The 25,939-nt window shown below is 46.2% G+C and overlaps 1 protein-coding gene across 1 annotated transcript in view; it reads left to right on the forward strand.

The window, feature by feature from the left end:
• THSD7A (thrombospondin type 1 domain containing 7A) overlaps window positions 1–25,939 on the forward strand; it is a 432,531-nt gene that overhangs the window by 23,008 nt on the left and 383,584 nt on the right. The window contains exon 2 of the mRNA XM_059728968.1: window positions 23,076–23,586. Coding sequence (XP_059584951.1) covers window positions 23,430–23,586 — 157 coding nt within the window. The 5' untranslated portion in view covers window positions 23,076–23,429. The remainder of the gene's footprint in view (window positions 1–23,075; window positions 23,587–25,939) is intronic.

The following is a 25,939-nucleotide window of genomic DNA, read 5'->3' on the forward strand; positions in this document are numbered from 1 at the left end:
TCTTGAAGGTGTTCAATGAAGGCGCTTGAACAACCTCCGGCGGCAGGCTGTTCCAGACCTTGGGGGCTCGGACAGTAAAGAAATTCTTCCTTATGTCCAGCCTGAAACGATCTTGTAGTAGTTTGTGACCATTCGTCCTCGTCATCCCTTGGGGCGCTCTGGTGAACAAACGTTCCCCTAGATACTGGTGATCACCCCTGATAAACTTGTAGGTGGCCATCAGATCACCCCTGAGCCTGCGCTTTTCCAGGCTAAAGAGCCCCAGGGCTCTCAGCCTGTCATCGTAGGGTCTGCTTCCCTGACCCCTGATCATGCGCGTGGCTCTTCTCTGGACTCTCTCAAGCTTCTCCACATCCTTTTTGAATTGTGGAGCCCAAAACTGGACGCAGTACTCCAGCTGCGGCCTCACTAAGGCCGAGTACAGGGGGAGAATGACGTCCCGGGATTTGCTTGAGAAGCATCTATGGATGCAAGCCAGCGTTTTGGTCGCTTTACTAGCCGCAGCATCGCATTGCAGGCTCATGTTCATCTTGTGGTCAATGATGACCCCCAAGTCTCTTTCTTCCATAGTGCTAACCAACATAGCACTGCCGAGCCTATAAGGATGCTGCGGGTTTTTTTTCCCCAAGGTGGAGAACCTTGCATTTATTGGCGTTGAACACCATCAGATTCTCATCCGCCCACTTGCTGAGCCTGTCCAGGTCAGCCTGGATCACCCGCCTGTCTTCTGGCGTGGATGCTTTGCCCCAAAGTTTGGTGTCATCAGCGAACTTGGCCAGTCTGCTTCTGACTCCAGTGTCCACATCGTTAATGAAGATGTTGAACAGTATGGGTCCAAGGACAGAGCCCTGGGGGACCCCACTGGTCACAGGACACCACGATGAGTGACTTCCATCAATTACTACCCTCTGGGTCCGACCCCGGAGCCAATTTTCCAGCCAGTGGATCGTGGGGGACCCAAGGCGACAATTGGCCAGTTTCTCCAAGAGACGATCATGGGACACCAGATCGAAGGCTTTTTTGAAGTCAAGATATATGACATCAATCTCATCTCCCTTGTCCAGGTGATAGGTCACCTGGTCGTAGAAGGAAATGAGATTGGTCAAGCAAGACCTACCCGCAACAAACCCGTGCTGGCTATCCCTTAAGATGTTGGCGTCGGCCAGTCCATTAAGGATGGCCTCCTTAATAAACTTTTCTAAGATCTTCCCCGGGATAGAAGTCAGGCTGATGGGCCTATAGTTAGCCGGATCCACTTTCCTCCCTTTCTTGAAAATAGGCACCACATTGGCCTTCTTCCAGTCTTCGGGCACTACACCAGAGCGCCAAGAGTTTTCAAAGATCCGTGCTAGAGGCTGGGCTATGATGCTCGCCAGCTCCTTGAGTACCCTGGGGTGAAGATTGTCAGGGCCGGCTGATTTGAAGGTATCCAGCTTCTCAAGATGTTCCTTCACAAAGTCAGCATTAATGGAGGGCAGGGGATCACCCTCACCCGGACTTCCCGGCCCTGTAGCAGGCACAGGCGTCCCATGGGGCTGATGAAAGACCGACGCAAATTACCTATTTAATAGGTTGGCTTTTTCCTGGGCGTCAGTTGTCAGTTGCCCCATCTGGTTCAGCAGGGGTCCAACGTTGCCCCTGCTTTTCCTTCGGCTTCCCACATATCTGAAAAAGGACTTTTTATTGTCCTTGATGCTCAAAGCTAGCTGGAGTTTAGTTGCAGCCTTGGCTTTCCTGGTCTGCTCCCTACAGGACCGGACCAGTGCAGAATAGTCCTCCTTGGAGGTGACTCCCATCCTCCATCCTTTGTAGGCCTTTCTTTTTAGCCTCAGGAGGTCTGCTAGGTCCCTGGAGAGCCAGGGGGGCTGCTGTGCCCTCTTGCTGCCTTTCCTCCGAGATGGAATAGACTTAGTTTGTGCATTGAGGATCGCTCCCTTGAGGAGCAACCACTCTTCTTGAACTCCCCTCTCCCTGCGGTCACAGTCCCTTAGGGCCTCACTGACAAGCCTCCTGAGCTTGTCAAAGTCGGCTTTCCTGAAGTCAAGGACTTGCGTGTTGCTGACCGACTTGCCAGCTTTTCGGCAGATGGTGAAGGTGATCAGCTCGTGGTCGCTGTCACCCAGCTTCCCATCGGTCACTAGGTCGCCGACTAGGTCCTCCCCAGTAGCCAGCACCAGGTCGAGCAGCGCTTTGCCTCTCATTGGCCCATAGACTTCTTGAGTCAGGTAGAGGTCATCCACGCATGAGAGGAAGCTCTGCGACCGCTCAGATTTTGCTGAGCGATCCTCCCACGAGATGTCTGGGTAATTGAAGTCACCCATGACAACCATGGTCCTGGAGCAAGCTGCCTCAGCCAGTTCCTGGGCAAACTCCTGGTCTAGCTCAGGACTTTGGGTGGGAGGTCTGTAATAGACTCCCACCATTGTGTCCCCTGTGCCGTGTTCCCCACGGATTTTAACCCAGAGGGTCTCCAGCCGTCCACCCTGGTCGCCAATATCGGCTTGCAGGGACACGTAGCTTTCCTTAACATAGAGAGCTACACCCCCGCCCCTTTTCTCTACACGATCCCTCCTGTACAGGGTATAGCCATCTATCCCCGTGGTCCAGTCATGGGTGGAGTCCCACCAGGTCTCCGTGATCCCTATGACATCGTAATTGTTTGCACTAAGCAGGAGGATGAGCTCCTCCTGCTTATTCCCCAAGCTCCTGGCATTTGTGTACAGGCAGGCAAGCGCCCCCTGGGGGGCTCCTTCCTTGCCCACAGATTTTACCAGGGCTGGGGCTGGGGTGGGCTCCCTTGAGTGCCATGATCCGCTGGCTTTGCAAGGATTGTTCAGCGGGCCAGCAGTGGCGGTAGTCCCCCCGTCCCCCAGCGGGCTTAGTTTAAAGCCCGGTGGAGCAGGTCAGCCAGTCTGGCTGAGAAGAGCCTCCTCCCTAGGGGAGAGAGGTGGAGACCATCTCTTCCCAGCAGCTCGCTGCCTCTCTCGCCAAAGAGCGGGCTGTGGTCATGAAAGCCAAAGCCTTCCTGACGACACCAGCGCCGCAGTCTTTGGTTGACCACATAGATCCTCCTGTCCCTTCTCAGCCCATAGCCTGAGACTGGGAGGATCGACGAGAACACCACCTGTGCCCCCAGACCCTTAAGCCCCACTCCCAAATCCCTGTAGCGCCTCATGACCTGGCTGGGAGTGCTCTGAGCCGTGTCATTGGCGCCCACATGAATAAGGAGCATGGGATAGCGGTCTGTGGGTTTGAGGAGCTTGGGGATCCTCTCTGCAATGTCCCGGATGCGGGCCTCTGGGAAGCAGCAGACTTGCCGGGCTAAGGGGTCAGGGTGGCAGATTGGCCCCTCTGTCCCCCTCAGGAGGGAGTCTCCCACAACAAACACCTTACGTTTTGTCTTGGGGAGAGCAGGGGCGGGAGTTTCAGTTGGGCCCATGTTGCCTGTGGGGGCCGGCAACTCAGCAGGCTCTGCTGGGGCAGCAAGAGGTGCATACCTGTTGCTCAGTTGTGGCAGGGGTGGGGCCTTGGTGCGGTGGGCCTTAGGGCCCTTGACCACCTTGGTCCATGCCCCTGGCTGGACACAGCAGGAGGTCCCAGAGTCCTCCTATGGCCTGGAGGGAGACTGTGATCTACCCTCTGCCTCCCGGGGGAGAAGGGCCTGGCAGTAGGAGTCTATCTCCTGCTCGCAGTCCCTGATGGCACGCAGTCTGTGGACTGTGGCCTGGAGCTCCTCCAGCTGGCGTGCCAGAGACCCCAAAAGGGAGCAGACCCCGCAAGGGGAGGTCGCCATGCTCCCAGGCCCCAGAGCCTGAAAAAGGGACAGGCAGCCCCTGCAGCCAAGAGCCAGGGGCTCCGTCTGTGTGGAGCCCGGAACCAGGGGCTCCGTCTGGGTGGCCGTCTCTGAGGTGCCAGAGGGGGGGGCCGCGGAGCCCGAGGGGACCCTCGGGGTGCGGCGCGTGCCCATCCGTGTCATGCCTCTGGTAGGCTGGCTACAGCTGGGACTGTCTACCCTGGGGGGTGCGCAGGCAGGGTCTGGCACCCTCCCGCGCGAACTCCGCGCTAACTCACGCGCCGGCAGAGAAGCGCGCCTGTTTGTGCAGCCTGTTCGTGCGGCTCCCTGGGGGGCTGGGCGAAGTAGGGGCCTGGGCGGGGCTTGACCCAGCCCGGCTCCACTCAGCTGCCGCCTCCCACACACACACTAAGGGGTTAGCCCCTTCTCTCCACGGGCCCCACTTACCCCGGCTGCGCTAGGGGTCAGCAGGGGGCTCTGCGGCTGCTGGAGGGTTTCTGGGGGGCTTCGGGGGAGCGGGGGCACAGCGAGCTTTTACCCGCGTGTCTCTCGCCGCTCCCGCGTCTAACTGAATATGGTATGGGGGGGCCACGGGGTGCAGAGCGGCCGGTGGGCAGGAAGCAAAGTAGGGAAAGTGGTGGTGGGGGCAGGGAGGGGGAGTGGAAGTCAGCAGGCAAGTGGGTGTGTGGGAGCAGGGGTCCTGCACCGATGTCCCTGGGCCAGCACCAGCGGGGCCCAGAGTAGGGCAGTAGGAGCATGGGGTGCAGGCTGTCAGAGGTCTACGGCAGAGGTTCCCAACCTTTTTATACTGTGGACCTGCAAACTATATAATTTACAAATTTAAATTTACTTTACATGTTTAAATTTAATTTTTATGGGGGGGAGAGGGGAGGTTGCAAGGCTCAGATCGGGTTAGGGTACCAAGGGACCCTGCAGGGGAGGGGGCTATGCAGGCAGTGACCAAGGGGGACTCAGCTGGGGCTGCCCAGGAAAAAAGGGCTCTGTTGCCTTTTCTAGGAGCAAGCAGCAGTGCTGCCTCTCCATCCTCTGCGCCAGGCATTTCCCCACCCACATCCCCCTGCTCCCACCTGCAGGCAGGCTGGAGGGTTCTGCCTGGCTCAGTGTGGGCCCCGGTACCTGGCGTGCCTCACTGGGCATGGCCATGGTAGCGGGAGCAGGACAGGGTGCATAGAGCCAGCTGCCTCCCTCCTGGGGCTGCCCCACCACCCACACATGACTGCTGGCAGTAGAAGCCACAGCCCGGTGGCTGTGAACCCCTGGTCTATGGAGCTGGGCTGGGCTCTGCCAGCAGGGAGAGGGGGGAGCTAGCCCAGTTCCATAGAGCCCCTGCCGGCCAGGACCGCGTGCTCTTGCTGCCCTGTTCTGGGCCCAGCCTGCATTGGCCCTGAAACATCAGCACGGGCCCTGCACTTCTGCCTAGCTGCCATGCATCTGCCCACTCCCAGTGCCCTTGCCCCAACCCCGTGGTACAGGTGGGGATGACCACAAGCAGCCCCAACCCTGCGTGCCCTGTGCTAGCCCATCTGGGCTGAGCAGCAGCGGTGGGGAAGAAACTGGTGCTTGACACAGGGGAAAAGCAGCCCCTCCCTGCTTCCACCACTGGTGCTCCCTGCTGTAGCCAGCCAGAGCCCACGCAAGACTGTCCTGCATCTCTCCTGCATCACCAGTACCCTGTTGGGCAATGATGGCAATGGACAGCAGACATGGACACAGCCCCATGTGGGCTCCAGCCAGCTGCAGCACAGGGCACCAGCAGCAGGAGCGGGGGGGAATACTTCCCCTGCACTGAACACCAGTTTCTTCCCCACCACTGCTGCTAGCCTGCGCCCCGTGCTGGCTCTGGGTCACTTGTTGGCCTGAGTGGCAGTGGCGGCAGCAGCGGCTGGGCACAAACTGCTGCTGGGGTAAAGGAAAGCACCCCCACCTCTCGCCACCATTGGGCAGTGTTTGCTGCAGCTTTTTTCCCAGAGCCTGCAGTGCGCTAGGCTGGGGTGCGGCTCCTTCACTGCTGCTTGTGAGATGCCCTGTGGCTGTTCCACATGACCGCTGCTGCCACACTGGGCAGCTCACAAGCAGCAGTGAAGGAGCTGCACCCCAGCCTAACACGGTGAGGGCTCTGGGTAGGCAGCTGCAGCAGACACTGCCCAGTGGTGGCAAGGGTGGGGGTGTTTTCCTCTGCCACACCAGCAGTTTGTGCCCAGCTGCTGCTGCTGCTGCTGCTCAGCCCACCGGGTGACCCGGAGCCAGCACAGGGCCCAGGCTAGCAGCAACAGTGGGGAAGAAACTGGTGGTCAGTGTGGGGGAAAATTGCCCCCCTTCACCCCCTGCTCCCACTGCTGGTGCCCTGTGCTGCAGCCAGCTAGAGCCCATGTGGGGCTGCCTGTGCCTGGTCTCTGTTGCCACCGCTGCCCCGTGGGGTGCCAATGATGTGGCAGGACAGCCCCATGTGGGCTTTGGCCTGCTGCAGGAGGGAGTGCCAGTGGTGGGAGCAGTGAGGGGGGGTACTATTCCCCTGTGCTGAGCACCAGTTTCTTCTCCATCACTGCTGCTCAGCCTGGACAGGCGAGCACGGGGCACGCGGGGTATGGACTGCTCATAGTCGTCCCCACCTGTACTGCGGGGCTGGAGCAGGGGCACTAGGAGTGAGAGGACACACAGCAGCTGGGCAGGAGTGTGGGGCCCATGCTGTTGTCCGGGGGCCAGTGCCAGCCAGCCCCAGAGCAGGGCAGCAGGAGCATGAGGTCTTGGCTGGCTGGCAGGGGCTCTATGGAACTGGGCCAGCTCCCTGCTCTGTCTGCTGGCACAGCCCAGCCCGGCTCCATGGACCCCTGCCAGCCCAGGCCCTGTGCTCCTGCCTCCCTGCTCTGGGCCCTGCCGGTGCTGGCCCCAGGACACCAGCATGGGCCCCACGCTCCTGCATGCTTCCCCCCCCCCACTTTCCTGCCTGCCCCTCTCCCCCTTTCCCCTTACCTAAATTTCCTGTCCTGGCATAGGGAGGCACAAACAGCCCCATGGTCCCAGGCCAGAAGGCGGGCTGGGTGGACCTTGCTATTGCAGGAGCCTGCCATGGCTTCCCCTGGGTCGTACAACCCCTGTCTGCTGTCATCTTTGACAGACGGCTAGGGGCAGATAAATATTAATTTTCTAAATTGTTTAGGGGCCCCGTAGTCAGAATGGCCTGGTGGGCTGTATTTTGCCCACCCCTGGTATAGGGTCATGATTTCAGCACCTTGAGCTCAACACTCATCATTTATACTGTCACTTCCCTTTCATATCTGATTTTGACGTTATATTTATTTCTGTAGGAAATTAAAGATGTCTGTTTCTGGGGCATTGAATTTTCTTTCCGTGTTTATTCCAGAGTATGTCATTATATAGAATAATACACTGATGCTCAATTCCATAAGATGCCAACATATTCTATGAGATAGATATAGGCCTCATTGACTTCAGTGAGAGATCTTTGTGCTGTAAAGGGTAACTCTAGTCATAGGAACCTTGGATTTTAATCTTCATCTAGTTTTTAATGAAAGCTGCATCCATAACTCATGTTTCAGCAGTGGTGCATGAGTGAAATAGATATAATAGAAAAAGGATATACAGGTGAAACTCCGCTTACATTTTTAGAGAAAAAGCTAACATTTTGACATCCCTCTCTCCACATGAATCCTAGACTGTTTTTATATATGAGAAAATGTAATTACTAAGAGTCAATCACAAATTTGACTCTTCTTTCTTAAATTGCCAAATACTGTATTCACTTAGTATACCCATAAGAATAAACGTTTAAAGTTTTCTTCTTGTGCATTTTTTTTAAGTCAATCCACATCAATAATTTATGAAGATACTTATATACTTTATTTCCTATATGATTTTCCTTTTGGTGATCATTGACCCAATGAAATCAGCAGAAAACATACCTAGGTTCCTTTACCCAATTGAGATGGAACTCTAACTAGTTAAGTGACCATTATGGTTGGTTGTGTTTTACCTTGTGGTTGTCGTTACTTCTGTCCTAAGTATACCTTGAATAGTATTAAAGGTTTGGCTGATCTTTTTAAAAACACAGTTCTAACTTACTAAAGTCTAAAGCAATCACCTTCATTTAATTTTCTTGTTAATTCATACTACTCTAGTCAATTTGAGGCTTGATAACAAAATGTTTGAATTGATTTCTGACTAGCAAAGGAAGGACAGCATTTTCTGCTCCTGGAAATGGAGATTGGATTGTCACATGAAAAATGAATGGTCAATAGTATTTTTAATAAGGTGAAGTTTTAGAATTGACTAAGTGTGTGTGCACAAAGCAGACCACTGAGCTTTCTGTGGGGGGAGATTTTCAGTGGCATTGAAGGAGAGAAGACACTCAACCTTCATGTCTGATAATTTTTTTCCCTCAGTGGGTTCATAGCGCACTTGTGTCTTTTTTAACATCCTTCCCCCTCTCAGTGATAAAATATTCTGATTTATTGCCTTTGAACAGATTATTCTCAACAAATATCACCAATTAACTTGAATTTTTTGGTCAGATTTTAACTGTGACTTCATATTAGGCAAATGGGTTAAGTGTTCCCTGGTCTATACATGGCAAAGTGAATTTGCAAAAGGAGGTTCTAAAGGACTTAGTTGCACAAAGCCACTGAAAGACAATGGACCAAAGGTGACTTAAACTTCCCAATTGTTAAATTTGCAACCATAATTTACTGACCTAGTCAGCTATTTATACTTATCCTGTCAGTCTAGTATTTCAGTACAAGGACATGGCCACAGCAGGTTGTCTCTGAAGATAATTTTACTGACATAAATTTGGTTTTTTGCACTAATGAAACTGGTTTTGAATTTTCTAAAAGTGATGAAGCTGAAGGCAAACACAAAATATTTATGATTTTTATGGTCTTAACTTATATTTGTAATTCAAACCAAATACCAGAATGAAAGTTGTCTATGTAATCTAAATTCATTCTTCTCCTGGTGCATATGCATTGTGTTACTGTTTTTAATAATGTGGTCACTATTATTTTCTATTGGAGAAAAATTCATCCATTGCACAGGATGAAAAGCTCACAAAATAAGCTATTTAATATTTTCTTTTTCCTCATTGACCAATGTGTTCCCCCCCCCCATTCCCTGTGCTCTGAATGCAGAATTATTAATTTTTTCATGGGATTTACTATCAGGCTCATCAAATAACATCCAAGTGCTTCACAAATATGAATTCATTTTCAGAACACCCCTGTGGTAGTGATATTATCCACAGTTTACAGATGAGAAATGCAGAGCTACAGAGATTGATTTATTGATTGTCCACTCACTCTGCCTGCCTAGTTGGAGATGCATAGGTGCCAACTTTATGGAATACTTAAAACTGTATAGAATTTTATACATTCGAAGCACAGCTCCCTTTACATTCATGTGTAGCTGTGAGCATTGGGCCCCAGGGTCTTGAATCCACAAAGTCAGAAATGCATCGTTAACAACCTCTTGCTATGAGTGGCTTGCCTTGCACCAAAGGAAACTTTAAAAACACACACATTCTTATATGTGGAGTCATACCAACACCTATATGGGTCATTGACAAAGCTGAGCTTGTTAAATTCATAGCACGGGTTGATCTGTGTTGATCATTGCTCCTTGCTTAGTCGTCTGCCACCACTGAGAACAGCTTACCTCCATCCTCTTTTGGACCCCACTTCAGGTAGCTGAAGGCTGCTATTAAATCCCCCCTCAGTCTTCTCTTCTGTAGACTAAATAAGCCCAGTTCCCTCATCTTGTCCTCATAAATCATGTCTCTCAGCCCCCTCACTGTTTTCATTGTCTCCTGCTGGAGACTCTCTCCAATTTGTCCACATCCTTTCTGTACTGGAGGGCCCAAAACTGAACACAGCACTCCAGATGTGGCTTCAACAGTGCTGAATAGAGGGGAATAATCACTTCCCTTTACCTATTGGCAACACACCTATCAATGCAGCCTAGTATGCTGTTAGCCTTCTTGGCAACAAGGGCACACTGCTGGTTCATATTCAGCGTATTGTCCACTGTAACCCCCAGGTCCTTTTCTTCAGGGCAGCCAGTCAGTCCCCAGCCTGTACTGGTGGAAGGGATTGTTTCGTTCAAAGTGCAGGACTTTGCACTTGTCCTTGTTAAACCTCATGAGATTCCTTTTGGTCCAATCCTCCAATTTGTCTAGGTCACTCTGAATCCTAGTCCTACCCTCCAGTGTATCTACAACTCCCCACAGCTTTGTGTCATCTGCAAACTTGATGAAGGTACACTCTATGCCACCTTCCAGGTCAGTGATGAAGCCATTGAACAAAACTGGCCCCAGGACTGACCCCTGGGGCACTCAACTTGATACTGGCTGCCAAGTAGACATCAAGCCATTGATTACTACTCTCTGAGCCCAGCATTCCAGCCAGTTTTTTATCCATCTTACAGTCCATTCATCTATCCTATACTTCCTTAGCTTGCCTTGGAGAATGTTGTTGGAGACAGTATCAAAAACCTTGCTAAAATCAAGGTACACCACATCCACTGGTCTCCCTGCATCCACAGAGCCAGCCCCCTCATCATAGAAGGCAATCAGGTTGGTCAGGCATGACTTGCTCTTAGTGAATCCATGCTGACTATTCCTAATCACCCTCTTCTCCTCCAAGTGCTTAGAAATGGATTCCTTGAGGATCTATTCCATGATTTTTCCAGGGACTGAGGTGAGGCTGACTGGCCTGTAGTTCCTGGATCCTCTTTTTTCCCTTTCTTAAATATGGGCACTATGTTTGCCCTTTTCCAGTTATCCAGCAATCCTCAGCTAGAGCATGTTCAGTGTACTAAGCATGTGCAAAATATAATTTTTTGAGGGCTTATGATTTGGCCAGGTTGGGTTTTTTTTGGCAGGGGTGCCATTGGACTTTCTTTTGGTGCTTTCTTTGACTTAACACTACCTTGTGTCAAATTTCAAGCCCGTGTTCCAAAGAGTGGAAGCTCTAGAACTTTTAATTGAAACCATTTAATATTTCCTTCTTTAAAATGTGGATGAAAGTACGTATTTTCATCTATTTTTTCTTGGTTGAAATGGCTTATTCTTTTTGCCAAAAATCAAAAGTCAAAGAGGAAGAAGAAGAAATCCGACACTGAAAACTTTATCCTGGGTGGTTTAAATTTGGCAAATTATTAAACATCTGACAACATCTTATAACAGAAAGCATTAGGCAACCTTAATAGAGGTGCTGCTACCAGCTTCATCTATAATTAAATTTGCTTATGAACTTTGTGTGTATGATTAAGAGAGAAAAATGCAGGATGCATGGTGTCTGGGAAGAGTAGAATTCACTTACTTGATTATAAATTAAAGAGCACAAGTAGTAATTGTTTACAAATAGAAAATTCTCTTTGACCAGAGTGCCATATGTTCAACATGCTTGGAGCCCCAATGAAAAATGTATATTTCAGAGTGTTCCCTGCTATCTAGAAGCCAGTATCAGCAATTAGAGTATGAAGACTGAATTCTCTCAGTACAATATGTGCTTGATGATGTGGTTGACCTTTAGTCTTTCAAAGCCATTTTGATGCTTGAAAAGCTGTTATCTTTATATACGTTCAGTTACTACAGCGTAGAAGGTGGGGGAGAAGAAATGTTGATTCATAGAAGGAATCTTCTAGCCTGTAACTCTGTATCAAAAAGTGTTAAATTTTAAGAAGTTGCCCATCCGTTTTAGGCCAGTAGGTTGTATTTGCATTTCAGAAAGCTGTCACATCTTGATTTGAAGACATTCAAAGTTGGAAGAATTGACTACTTCTTTTGCTTGTTTGTTCTAGTGGTCAGTCACCCTCCAACAAATTAAATGCAAATGTAATGGTACCTTAAATTTCCAGTTGTTACAGCAGAGATGGTTATAAACTTTTAAAAGCCTTTTTTATACTCAGTACTTTTTCTCTGGTGTTATTGCTTACACACTGGGTCAACCATAAATGTAACTGCTGTTAGAAGAGTTATGCTATCACACAGGGCAGAGGAGATTGCACTAAAAGAGTGGAACAAATCAAGATATACCTGTTCAGAAGTAGTGCAAAGGAGATGCAAAATATCAGATATAAATGGAGACCTACATAGTCTTTGCTACAGTGACTGCTTTTTTTTAAAAAAGAAAAGCCCCAGGAGAGTTTACCAAGGAAACATTCATTTGTCCTTGTGGAAAACATGACATTTATAATGTTAGTCTCAGTAACATTCTTGTAAGTTTGTCTACAGTCTGTTGTATATTGCAGTAATGCAACTAAATCTGGCTGCAAATTATTTTTTAAAACAAAAGTATCCTTAATGTAATTCTATAGCTTTCACAACATTTTGGAGGAGCAATAAAGAGAGTATGCATGTGTCAATATAATTTTTTTAATGTCTTCTGGACATAACTGTTGGCATTGGATTTATGACCCCGATATCTTGTTCTGGGCAGACCCAAACTCTCAGACAAACCATGACTTCTCCATTTGATAATAGGCACATTTTATTGATACACAGTGATAGCAGATAAGAATAATGCAGGCAAGACAAACAAAATAACCTGCCCCAGTTCTTTATCTACCAGTTCTAGGGCTGTCACAGAGAGAAGGCACGTCTGTCCAGTACATGAGCTTCACCCTGAAGTTCTCTCTTGAATGTAAGATGTTAAGAGCCCAGAAGTTGATGACTGAGGCCCATTCCCTCTGCCTGCCCCCCCACCACTTGCCCTCCTGGGGGGTGGGGCGGGGGGGTGAGCTGGGCTGGTGCTGTGCCCTCTGTCCATGATGGCCTTGGCTTTCCCCATCAAGGACCGTTTGCTGCTCTGATATCCTCCTTTTGTATTTTTTCTTTCCTCTGATGACTCTTCATTTCCAGGCATCATTGATTAGTCTCCCTGTGGTCATCATACTGTCCACGTTCTGCCCCGTTAGCATATTCCTTCACAAACCCATCACATGCATACATCTTAATTTGGTCCTTTACTGGTATCCTAATTTGGTCTGTCCATCAAAACCAGAAATCCCAAGGGCTCTGCAGCTGGGCACTGTGACCTAGCCAGCACAGCAGAGTCTCTTATCTCTTTCTGGGGCAGTGTGGTACCTGCCTTCAATATCACAGCCTGTGTGTGTTTTGGCTTTAGACACAGTGGGCCTTGAAGGAAACTTTATCACAAACAGGCTTTTAGAAACCAATTCACCCTTGCCATTTCCCTGGACCATTATACTAATGCATATCTACTTTACCTACAAGATGATTCCTAACAAGAAATCTCTAAATATCATTTTCTAGTCATCACTGGCCATCCCCTCCTACCTTCTGCCTCACTCCCTTGCTACTGACATTCCTTTTTACCAAATTTAATGGAGGCGAAGAAAGGGTCATCTATTTATAGCAAACATATATTAAGCAACCTTTATTAATAAAAAATTGAATATTTTTAGGTATACTGGGCAAAACAAAAATCTGGCTCACAAAAGTCTTAAAGAGGCAGAAGCTTAACTCGTCTTTTATCTGGAGGTTAAAAGGGAGAGGAGTCTGAATGTGTGTTCAAAGAAAAATAAAAAGATAAATGTAATCTCCTGACCTGTCATGAAATAATGGAAAAAATCCATGGAAAATATAGTATGACCTAAACATGGTCAAGTGTGACACCTAGAGGCCACGTATACTGAATTTCTTAAAAATGCCTTTCTTTTTATTTGAATGACTGTTACTTTCTTTTGTGGCTCTGAGATTTGTACATTTTTTAAAAAAGGAATGTTTCTATTTTAAAAGCCAGCTGTGGCTGTTTCAGTTTGTTTGTATATTTTGTAGCATTGTTCTCTGGTCTAACTATCTTACATATAGATAGTTCCACAGAGCAATGTACAATGCTCAAAACCTTGAAGCCAACTCTAAAAGAACCTAGAGCAAAGCATTCTAGGGTAAAGAATCATAGAATCCTAGAACTGGAAGGGACCTGTACAATCGAGTCTGGTCCCCTGCCATGCGCAGGAAGTATTGGGATCAGATGAGCTTGGCAAGGTGCCTGTTCAGCCTTGTCTTGAACACCTCCAAGGAGGGTGACTAAACCACCTCTGCTGGGAGCATGTTCCAGATTCTGGTGACCCCTACAGAGAAGAATTTTTTCCTTATATCCAACCTGAATTTACCCTCTATTAGTTTATGCCCATTTGTCCTTGTCCTTCATTGAGGTGTCCTCCTGAATAGTTGCTCTCCTAGTTCTTGATGTTCCCCCCTGAGTTACTTGTAGACAGCTATCAAGTCACCTCTCAGCCTTCTCTTGCTTAAGCTGAACAGGTCCAGTTTCCAGAATCTCTCCTTCTAGGGCAGGGGTGGGCAAAATACAGCCCACGGGCCAGATGTGGCCCACGAGGCCATCCTAAAAATGTAGAAAATTAATATTTCTCTTCCCCTGGTTCCTGTCAAAAATGACAGGAACCAAGGGCAGTAGGACCCAGGGGAAGCCCAGCAGGCTCCAACAACAGCAGGGCCCACCCGGCCCCGCCTCCCCAGCCGGAAGCCCCAGCCAGGGTTTCTGGCCTGGCAGCACATGGCTGCCCTGGGCTGGAACCGCAGGTAAGCTGGGGGGACCCCGGCAGGGAAGGAGTGTGGAAGGGGAAAGCAGCTCCTTCCCTGCCCTGTGGCGGGCGCTCTGTGCTGCAGCTGCTCACACACCCCATGGGGCTGCCTGTGCCTGCTCTGGATAGCCCTGTGCGGGCTTCGAGCAGCTGCAGCAGGGAGCGCCAGCCATGGGGCGGGGGAGGGGGTGCTTTTCCCCCCTGCGCTCAGCTTTTCCCTGGGCTCCTTCCCTGCACAGAGAAAAGCGGCCCCTTGTTCACCCCATGGCCAGCGCTTGGCGCTGCAGGCACTCGCAGCCCACATGGGGCTGTCCAGAGCAGGCACAGGCAGCCCCAGGTGAGCTGCGAGCGGCTGCAGCGCAGGGCACCAGGCATGGGATTGGCAAGGGGCTGCTTCCCCCCACCCCCGTGCTCAGCACCTCCTTGTAACCCAGCCCCACTGCCAGGCTGGCAGCAAGGCCAGGTTACAAGCTGGTGCTGAGCACAGGGAAGAGCGGCCCCTTGCTCCCTGTGTGGCTGGTGTCCCATGCTGCAGCCACTCGCAGCCCACCTGGGACTGCTTGTGCCTGCTCTGGACAGCCCTGTATGGGCTGCAAGTGGCTGCAGCATGGGGCGCTGGCTGTGGGGTAGGGAAGGGGCCAGTTTCTCCCCACACTCAGCACCAGCTTCTTCCCTGCTGTCAAGCAGGTGGTCGGGGCTGTGTGCTGCCCCCCCACCTGTACCACGGGACTGAGGGGCACTGGGTGTGAGTGGGTGGGGAGCCAGTGGGAGCACGGGGCCTGCAGTGGTGTCCCAGGGTTAGTGCTGGTGGGGCCCAGAGCAGGGTGGCAGGAGCGTGGGGTCCCAGCTGGCAGGGGCTTTATGGAGCTGGGCCAGCTCCCCCTTCTCTCTGCTGGTGCAGCCCAGCCCAGCTCCACAGACCCCTGCCAGCCTGCGCCCTGCTTTGGGCCCCAGTGCTGGCCCTGGGACATTGGTCCCAAGACATTGGGACATTGGTCCCAAGATGGTGACCAGGGGGCGGGGCACCTGTGAAGGGGCAGGGCTACCCATGGGGCCCTTGACAGCCTGCCAAAACTGGGTAAGCAGCTCTCTGCCCAAAATAATTGCCCACCCCTGTTCAAGGGCCTACCCTCCTTACCCTTAATCAAATGATTTTCAAGACTTCTGCTGTGAGATAGATAGTTATAGATCCCACAGTAGCTTCACTAAAGGAGATTTCTTTCTACAGTGAGGAATGTGCAAGAAAGCATGAGCAATACAGTGATAGGATAGGAATTGCTCCCACACAAGGGAACAGGGAATGAAAAACGCTCTTTAGATTATCTGGGTTTTTGGTCTGAGCATATAGGAGCAAGCAAATGCTGCACATCCAGTAACTCTCCTGTTTAGGGTGACACCAGAGAATACTATATACAGAGCAGTAGGAAATTACCCACAACAGAGATGAATTGGGAATCAGGGTGAACTGCATATTTTGGGTGTCACAACTCATGCCTAGAGTCATTTAGTATATTATTTCTCCCCTTTGCTCAGGAGTATACATAAAGTAAAAAAGTCTACCCACATAAGCAGTCAAACTGAGAGACTCAGAGGAAAGTTTATATAATCAGTGTGATGGAGAGGTTGCTTTGGAATTATCTTCTGGACAGATATTTGGTGATTCTTTATTTATCTTTGCAGTACTTGTGCCTTTCATGCCACAACTGTTCCTTTTACTGAAGTGAAAATTGCTGCTTTTAAGAAATTAAATCGAGGCAAGGGGTATTGAAGGCGAGTCCTTAACTTTAGCTAATGTTTTCAATATGATTCAAGAAAGAAAATACTCATTTTACCCAAGTCACATTCTGCCTCCATTTGTTGATTCTGTCATATAGTTTGAGTGTAGGTGTATGCAGCAGGAAGTGGAAGAGCAATTTAGCCTTCTTGCTATTGATCCAGAGACGTGAGTTTTGAGCCTTCCACTTGTGGAGGCCCAGTGTGCCACCTAGATCAATTCAGACCTTTGAATTTTTGTATAAGTGACTATAAAATCTTCAAAAGATAAGGAAATATGACTCTGAAGTTTTCAGCTGTAGTGTTTTCTGAGTAGATGGGATATTCTTGCACTAGTATAGCTGGCAATTCTTAAGCACTAGCTAAGAAATTTGTTTTGGACTCAGCATTTTTCTGTCTGTGAATAATTATCACACAAAGCATATTAATGGTATTTTGCATTAATGGTCTGGTGTTGCAATTTTTGTAATTCATTAATTGTTCTTAATATGGGAAATCGGCATAAAATAGTTATCATCTCTTTAATTGTTTATATGCCTATTATGATGTTTTCTGCTCTAAACTGTATTGCATTTTCATAAGATTTCAGTATTGTTACTTTCTAACAATGAAATAAAAATCATGGCTTATTGCTTTCATGGTGCAGTTCTCAACTTCAGGGAAATTTGGTGCTACATATTTTCAAAAACAATAATTAAAACCCTTGAAAGGGGTTTTCTTGGTTTTCCTTTTTTTGGGGGAGTGTGGTAAAAATAAAAAGGGATTATTGGCAATCATTTAATAGGGCAGTTCATAGAGTTTGTCCAAATGGGTTCAGTGCCTTGCACAAATGAATGCAACTGAATGTATATCTAGAGGGACTAATTAGCTGGTGTCTTGAAGTGCAATATTGACATTGTTAAACTGCCAACATGAAGCATTGACAGAGACTCTATGATTTTGTTTCTATAACCTTGTCCAGAGGTGTCTCTTCTAGATTCAGTAAATATTTGTTTTGGAACACCAAAGTCATGTACAACTGTAATGTCAAATTAAGAGTCCTACATTAATAACTCCTTATGAGTTCTTAACTGGAGAGTGTCATGACCCAAAGGTCTGATTTTTTGTGTGTGCTTCGGCACTTAGAATTATCCCCGTGGGTTTACAGCTTCATTGCACGGCGGAGTTCTGCTGCACAGAGAACCCGTGTGCAAAGGAGAGAGTTCCCGCCACTTTACAGCTGTCTTTGCAGGGTGCATTTTCTTTGCAACACAGAAATGCACGGTGCAAAGGAGTTCCTGCTCTTCGCATGCAAATTTGTGTCCCGCTATTGGCTAGTGCTAAATTATTCCCACGTGGCGGCTAGCGATTGGCCTGCTAGCCGTATAAGAGGCTTGAGCGGTTTCCGCCCAAGCCGAAGAGGACTCCGCATCCATTTCGTGGGGACTCTGGGTGTGCGCGGCAGGGTAATAGAAACCCTGTGTGTTGCTCAGAGGAGTTTGGTGGCCTGATCCACCGCCCACCTCTTCCCGTCTTTGAGCGGTAACTTTCTATAAGACGTACCGACGAGTTTTCTATTTGAGGCGCCCTTGTCCTGGACATCCGGAGTTCTGTCTGCGTGGAGCCTAGCAAACTCCACGTGATTGTTCGTGTTCTGTCTGCGTGGAGCCTAGCAAACTCCACGTGATTGTTCGTGTTTTCTGTTGTAACCGCAACTCAAGCAAGTCTCCAGCCTGCACCGCGACCATCTCGGTGTAAGTAAACAATCTTAAAATCAACCGTTACGTGTCTGTGCCTAATTCTAGCTCGGCACCCGCCCTCTCCGACCCGGCCTGCCCAGGCTGCCGGCCACAGCCCATGTGCAGAGCGACGAAAAGGGCCCGGGTTCCGGCCTGGCCCGCACAGAGGGATGCAAGCTTCATGGCTTCTGTAGACTTCCTGCATTGCTTCCTATATTGGGGCAGATCCCAGCCAGAACTTAGCAAAATTGGAAAGAGGTCAGAGGGTAAGGAGTTTCCTGGCATGGAAAAGCTTGAGAACAACTCATTTCTATCGGAGGAAAATGTGTTGCAGATTAAGGCCATAGATAAAAAATTTTGTCGCTAAAGCTCTAATTTTCAGGTTGTTGCTCAAAAGAGTGATCACTAATTATTTGAACAAATAACAAATGTTGATGTGGAGTTCATATCATGCAAAAGAAGGAAAAGATGCATGTGATTCGTTTTATTGGATTAGTTAACAAAGTATTAAAGGCTTGATTTACCACCTCTGGAGCAGGGGAATGCTAATTGTACTCTCCTATAGTAACTGTGCATAATCTCTTTCTGAAAGAGAAGCAGAGCTTTAAACTCTGTCTGTGATGGAGGCTGTCCAGGGTGTGCAAAATCCTTCTAATCAATGCTTGCTTGACTAGTTTTGGGGTTGTATATTGGCTGGCTGCAGGTCCCTTAGTGACAAAGTATTGTAGGGGCTTTTGCAGCAAACTTTTATGTCAGCTTCTGCTGCCATATGACCTGTACTTTTAGAGATGTGTGTGTTTTCATGATTGAAAGTAGAAGGTTCCTTTTAATTGTGCCATCATTCCACCATCTTTGTAAATTGGCTATAAAGGTTCAGCTATCTATGAAGTTGTTTACATACAAAAGCTAACATTTGAGTTAGGTATCCAGGTTGTAGCCATATTGGTCTAAAGGCAAAAGGAATCAAAACTCTTCCATGAGTTGATATCTTTTATTAGACCAATTAGATATTTGCAAACAAAATATTTTATTTATTTGCAAGCTTTTGGGCACATTCATACTTCATCAGGTAGAGGAGAGAGCAGAGATTGTAAAAGTTCTCCTAGGTAGAAATGAAAATTCATATTTCACAGAAGACCTGAAGGTGTGATAACGTTTCCTGTTTGAAATAGTTTATTTTGTCCAGGTTAGGTACAGAGAAAGGTTGAAAATGTCTTTTTACCTCAGAATTCTCTGGTGGCAAGCAGGATGCAAGGGTTCTGGGATAGACATTGCTTAAACTGGTTTGACCCAAATCAGTTAAGTCTGATACTGCATTCAACCAGGTTTATCTCAAACCAGTTTCAGCCATTTTCAAACTGGTTTATGTGCACCGAACATCTGTTCTGTTACAGGTTTAAACCAGTTTGGCTAGGGACAGACATTTAAAAAGCCTGAGCCTGAATTGATTCAATTTTTGAAGGTTAGTCTAACCTGGCTAAGCTAAATCAGTTTGTAATTGTACAGACAACCCAGGCATACAGGCACATGCCTGCAATGGCTCAGGCTAGAAGCTGCGGGGGGTTCTAGAGCAGCCCTCCCTTTCCTTCCACAGGGCCGAGCTGAGGGGGGCGTGGCCAGTTCCTGGCAGGATTAGGGAGGGGTTCCCCCCTCCTTGATAACAGAGCATTTATCAGCTCTGCTATCAGCATTTATCACCCCATCAAAAACAAACAGCCTCTCTCATTAGTTCAAGCTCTTCTTAAAGAAAGAAAGAATGGAGGGATATTATCAGCTGCGCTGTTGATTATTTCAAAAAGGTCTAAGCGGACACTGCTGTCTGCCACAGCACGAACTGTAGCCACCATGTGGTCTGCTAGCTAATGCTGAGGTATCTGTGTAAGGCAGAGGGGATGGGGGATTCCTGCTTAGCAGGGAGTGGTGAGGGGAGCAAGGGGGAGAGCTGGAGGAAGCCAGCCAGACACTGCTGTGCCTGCAAGTCTCTTCTGGAGCTGCAGCTAGGGAGCAGAGGGGAGGGTCCAGCCCTGTTGTGGAGTAGAGAACCTCGCCCAGTACAGAGAGCATGCCAGGATGCTGGGGGACTCTGATTTAGCTTAAACCAGCAAGGGGTCTGGGACAGACATTGTATAAACTGGTTTGACCCAAATCAGTTAAATCTGATTCAGCCGGTTAAGTCTGTATTCAACCAGATTCATCTTAAACCAGTTTTAGCCATTTTAAAACCAGCTTATGTGCACTGAACATCTGATTTGTTACAGGTTTAAACCAGTTTTTGATCACTTAAACCCCTTTATGTGTAATGTCTGTGCCTAGCCCAGGGGGCTGCACTGTGTGGCACAGAGCAGCCTAGTACTGGGGGAGCCCATGCATGCTGAGTTGAGAGGAGCAGGGACTGCCCATGTACGTGCTGGAGGAGGAGAGGGAACTGATACCTGTGTGTGTAGCTCACACTATTGCTGTCTGTGTAGGGTGTGACCCCTGGTCCTTTGGAAGTTGAACTTCCCTGGTATAGCTTATACTATTTAAAAATGTGTCTATCACAAAACTGGAATTCCATTGATTGATTGATTTGATTCTGTGAGGTTTGTGTTATGGTTACAAAGCTACCTTCATCTGTCCCCTTCTTGTCTTCAACTGCCCAGAGAGACCTTGTGGCCTCCCTTGGATAGAATCTGTCAATCCTTTCACCCTTGAACTGAGCCCTGATATTTGTATGAATCATTATTACCAAACAGGTATGACTGAGATCTCCTTTCTATATTTTTTCTTTTCAGGAGTCTGATCAGAGGTGTATGTAAAATGAGTATACCACATTCTTAAACCTAAACATTCTTTCCTTATTTAAATATCCCCCTACTAAACTAATACAATGAAAACCCCAATAACCAAGTGAACATGTAGTCTCCAATAAGTATTTCTGAGTAACTTATTTCATAGTCTGTCACTAGAAACCAAAGATGGAATTCTTGAACATTCTTCATTTTCATATTTTTGTCTGCACATTTATATTAATATAAATTTGTATATTTGTGTATGTTTAGCATTTGAAAAAGGTTTCATCCCTATTCAGAAAGTAAATAGAAATGTACACATTGATGGTGTTCATGGTTAGTAATTTGCCGCTTGTATTGAATTGTCAGGAGCACTTTGTTGTAGAGCTATATATACATAAAAAGAGAGAGATGTCTGTTTGTGTGGGGGGGATGTACTCGCTCCTGATATAGGTGTTTGTTTATATTAGAAACTATCCCAGACCTCATTTGTTCCCCTTTACTAACTACCTGGCCAGTCTGTCTCCCTAAGGTAACACAGGAAATATTTACAGTGCTATTCTTGCTAGATTCATATGCACTCCAGGGCTGGACACGGGCATGGGCAAACCGGGGAGTTGCCCAGGACCCAGACAGAAAGGGCGCCCAAAAATGGTACTTTCCCCCCCATTGTCTGATTATTATTATCATTATCTCTAGTGAAGCAGGAGGAGGGGGTGAAGTGAGGTGTGATACTAAAAGTTTGCCTGGGCTGCCAGGAGTCTAGGTAAGGTACTGATGTACTCACAGTAAAATATTCAGTGTTCAGTGCTTTTGAAGAAGGGACCCTATAGTCTTGGTAACTCTAAAAGGCTGATTTTTCCCTTGTGATAGATTTGTCTATTAGCTAGCATTTTTACTCTTCATCTTTGAAAGAATTATGTAAACTCTTTTATCTACTTGCATAATTAAAAAACGACTGCCTTAGATTCCTTATTGACTACAAAAGATATTTTAGCAAACAGTAAATCTGTTCTTAAAATGTCTAAATTTGTTCCTTGTAAATGTTGCATCAATTTATTACCCCTAATAACCAATAAAATGCCTTGAACATTAGCAATTTGTTCTTAACTCAAAATTCTGGTATGAAATAGGCTGTGCCATGAGTTCAAGGTTTTGTTTTGTTCTTTCTCATTTAAAGGAGCTAAAGGAACTAAAGGGAACAATTACATGGTTTGCAAACAGAATACAGCACAATCTGCGTAGCAGAAATGAATAATACCCATTTTCACTACACCTTAGCTGATGCACATTCTGCATCAGGATGCTATAAATTTGTTAGGATCATGGCTTTCTATGTATCCCTTATCAACCTATAATCTTCTGATTGTTGCCTGTTTTTCAACAGCTGAGGAACAGTAATCCACACTTGCTTATCTCTCTTAATCACAGCCTCACAGTGCTAGAGCTCCCTGAGCCTTTAATTCCCTCTTAGAGGCGTAACAGAGTGGAAAGTAAACAAAGACGAATTTGCAACCTTCAACATTGCTAATTTGCTCTGATGTCAGAATATTTAAATAGGCAAGGACTTGGGAATTATTTGATCAAGGCTGATTTTAATCTAATGCATGTGAAAAGGCTGAGTCTGGGAAGGTTCTGCAAAATGACAGGCATCCCAAGAGAGGTTTCCTGAAGGTTCCCCCTTTCAATAACAGTAATTTCATCATTTAAAACTCTATGGCTGATGTGTTGTTAGAATGCATTTGTTTTTTATGGGGGTGTTGGTTGTAGCCAGGTTGCTATACGGACATAGACAGACAAGGTTATTTGGGTAAATGTGATATCTTTTATTAGATCAACTGAATAGTTGGAAATTTGTTCTTTGCAAGCTTTTGGACACGGGCGCCTCTTTGTTTTTTATCACACTTTTATGTATGAGGTTGGCCCATCTGAGAACAGTTCTTTTGCTTTTCAATTTTTGTAGATTATGAAAAACTAGGTTAACAAGTTTATCCTTGTTTCAGTATTAAGGAATGATCTGCAAAATAAAGATCCCCATTAAAAAGAAATAAAAGCTTTGTTTCCTGCTTGCATCCCTGATCGTCTGCTACAGCACTCTACAATTTAGGTGGTAAATCTTCAGTATATTTTAAGTGAAAGAGTATATTTACTGTTATGGGATAATGTTTGTCTAAAGTTCTGTATTCTTAAATGTATCTGTACCAATGCAGTCAAAGAAACTATATATGCTAACTGATTTAAAGGCATAGAAAATCATGTATTTAAAGAGTCCTTCCTAAGCTTTCCTGAGTTTTGTTTTGTTTTTTATTTTATTAGGATGTGTTCTTTATGGTAGTTCAGGCAGATGTAGTAGTTCTGTGCAGTGAGATTACAGCATTAGCTTATTTGTGTTTCTCTTCATTTCTCTCTCACTCTCTCCAGCTGGTGTAAATGAGTGCTGCTGCCTCGCAGACCAAGATAACCTGCTCAGTCAGCTGGAGCCCCCTGTGGACAGCTGTCTCTCAGCTGATGGAAAACCGCTACTAACCACTGAATGGAAGAGAGTGGTAGCATCAACCAGACTAGCAGCAGCAAGCAATAGCAGCAGCAAGCAAGGGCTCTATTGTTCCCTGGTGTTAAACAGTTTTTTCTTTTCAACTGCGATGCACAATAGCTGGGAAGAGGTTTCCATTCTACTCCTCCCTGTGAAGAAATTCTGAAGAGGGGAAAATTACTCGAACAAGGGTTTCCCATTGTGCGGCAGATTTTGACACTGAAACAGCCTGCTCTGAAGGCATGGGGTTGAGACAAGGAAGCACAGTTTTATTCGGTGGTGCAGGGGCTTTTTCTGTTTCAGTCCAGTGCATTGGAGTGCTTGTGGTTCTGTTTGGAATCTGGGAAGCTAAAGCACAAAGTGAATTTGAAACTTCATCTGTATATTTGTGGAAGACTGGTAAGTAAGAAGTGCTACATTAATATATTTTGGCACATCTCCTTCCAGTAGCAAATGTTAATATTTTAATCCCAGGTTCTCAGACTAGAATTTTAAATCTTTACAATTTATTGACTGCTTTCAAGGGAAATAAATGAGGTAATATTCCAGAATGCTGTTATCTAAGGTACTATGAGTAATAAAAAACAGCCCCAAACAGTGAATTTTGCTGTGTGTGTGTGTGTGTGTGTGTGTGTGTGTGTGTGTGCGTGTGTGCATGTGCCTGCATGTGTGTTTTTAATAGGTCTATATTGTATGAATAGAATAAATAACCTACCATTTATATTGTAGGTAAAAACTGTTATAAAAGAAGCCAGCAGTGCCAATGGGGTTCTGAAAACATAGATGCTTCACAAAGGAAGATGTAGTTCAGCATGTGTATTCTTGTATGTTCTTTAATGACATGTAATATATTCAGTGTGGTAATGGATGAGGAGTTGGGTTTGTTAAATTTAGGTTTCTTGCACAGTATATAGGACACGTGAAAGCTAAAGATGGATTAGGTGAAATAATCCAAGTGATGCCAGACCTCATAGTCAAAGAGGGAAAGGCAAATAGGCTATGTGGATTCAGCATCACACCAGACAGATTATTTCCTCTGCTCTGTCTCTAATGAGTTACGTGTCTGTTTTAAAGATTGCATAGTCAAAGCTCTTCTCATGCTCAACTTTTTATTAAAAATTGGTATTTTTGTTAGTACACTGTACAAATTGTCAACACAATTACATGTTAGCAATATATTGGTACTTCTTAGCACTTTAACATATGTCCTATTCTAAAGGTTTCATTTAGCAAACATAAGTGAAGCATCTGAAGCAATAAATATTTTAGGAAATTGTTCTTTTTTGTATATTGTCAGGAACAAACCACATACAAAGTAGCATGATTCTTTCTGAAATGCTTTCTCATGAATAGGATAATATAGGAGCCAGAGAAAGTGTGAATTAATCATTTGATCAGAAAACAAGTTTGAGAAAACTGGGTTCTTCTCCTGCATGAAGAGTGCCCCTCAGTTTCTGCCATAGAGGCAGATCACTGATATCCTGAATTTTTTAACAGGTTGCATCTATCCAGCAGCTCGAGGAGATTAAAGGGGCATTCTTCATTTAAACTAGTAGACAAGCTTCCTAATACTACTAGAAATAAATTCAGAGGGAAAAAATTCTTTACAACTGTCACTTGGTATTGAAGATTGATGGAATAATGATAGTAGTATGAACTTAACTGACTCTGTGTAATTTTTTTCAAGCTAACCAATGGCAAATTCAAAAGAGCTTTTCTAATCACAAGATTTTTTTAAGTGGCCCAAAAATAGACATGTCTAGTTTTTTGTTTTTTTTTCTTTGCAAAACCACAATGACAATTTCAGAGCTTTTTTATAAAGCATTTCACATTTAATTAAACTAATTGAAAGCCATCAGCAGAATAAACTGTCTAGCATTTTATTACCCCTCCATTTAGTAATTTAATGGCTGGTATTTAAAACTGGTGAAAAATGACAATATAGACTGAGAATAGTAACATCTGTAGTTAACAAACTGAAATGATTTTATAATGGCAAAGAGCTATTTATTACAATTATATAATGAATAACTCCATTGCTTATGTATATAGTGTATTAGCTTTCCTAGTGCCTCACTTTTTTCCTGGAAAGGCAATTTTTAAAACTACAAGGACTCCAGATCTAAGTAAGTTAAAGTAGGCACGCTCTCACATGAAACTGGACTAGCTTTTACTTTTGATCTTTTAGAGTCTCTCAGTTCAGGTTGATGACTAAAATAAATGCTTGTATCTTTAATGTGCATAACATAAAAGCAGCAATTTAACACTAAAATAAAATCTCAAAATCAGGAGCTTATAACAGTGGCTAATTCCAAGAAATTGGGAGCATCATTTAGTGGACAAGATCATGGGAATGGGTACCCATAGACTTGAATTATTTTTGCATTGATTTAGGCTAGGGACAGAAGTTACACACAAACTGGTATAAGTGATCAGAAACCAGTTCAAATCTGTAACAAAACAGAAGTTCAGTGCACATAAACCACTGTCAAAATGGCCAAAGCCAGCTGAAGATAAACCTGGATGGATGTAGTATCAGACTTAACTGATTTAAGTTACATTTTTTTTTTTAACTTCTGTCCCAGATCCTATCCAGATTCAAGTTAACTCAGTCCCCCAGCATCCCAGGATACTTTGCATCTCCCTCCAAGTCCCCCTTTGCAGGGTAGGCAGGCTAGGCTTGGCTTAAGCTGTCTGTTTTAGAAGGAAGGCATCTTCTAGCACCCTGAAGCATCTTGCCTGGGCCACTGCA

This window comes from Alligator mississippiensis, chromosome 5 (genome assembly GCF_030867095.1).
Source record: "Alligator mississippiensis isolate rAllMis1 chromosome 5, rAllMis1, whole genome shotgun sequence".
Lineage (NCBI taxonomy): Eukaryota > Metazoa > Chordata > Crocodylia > Alligatoridae > Alligator > Alligator mississippiensis.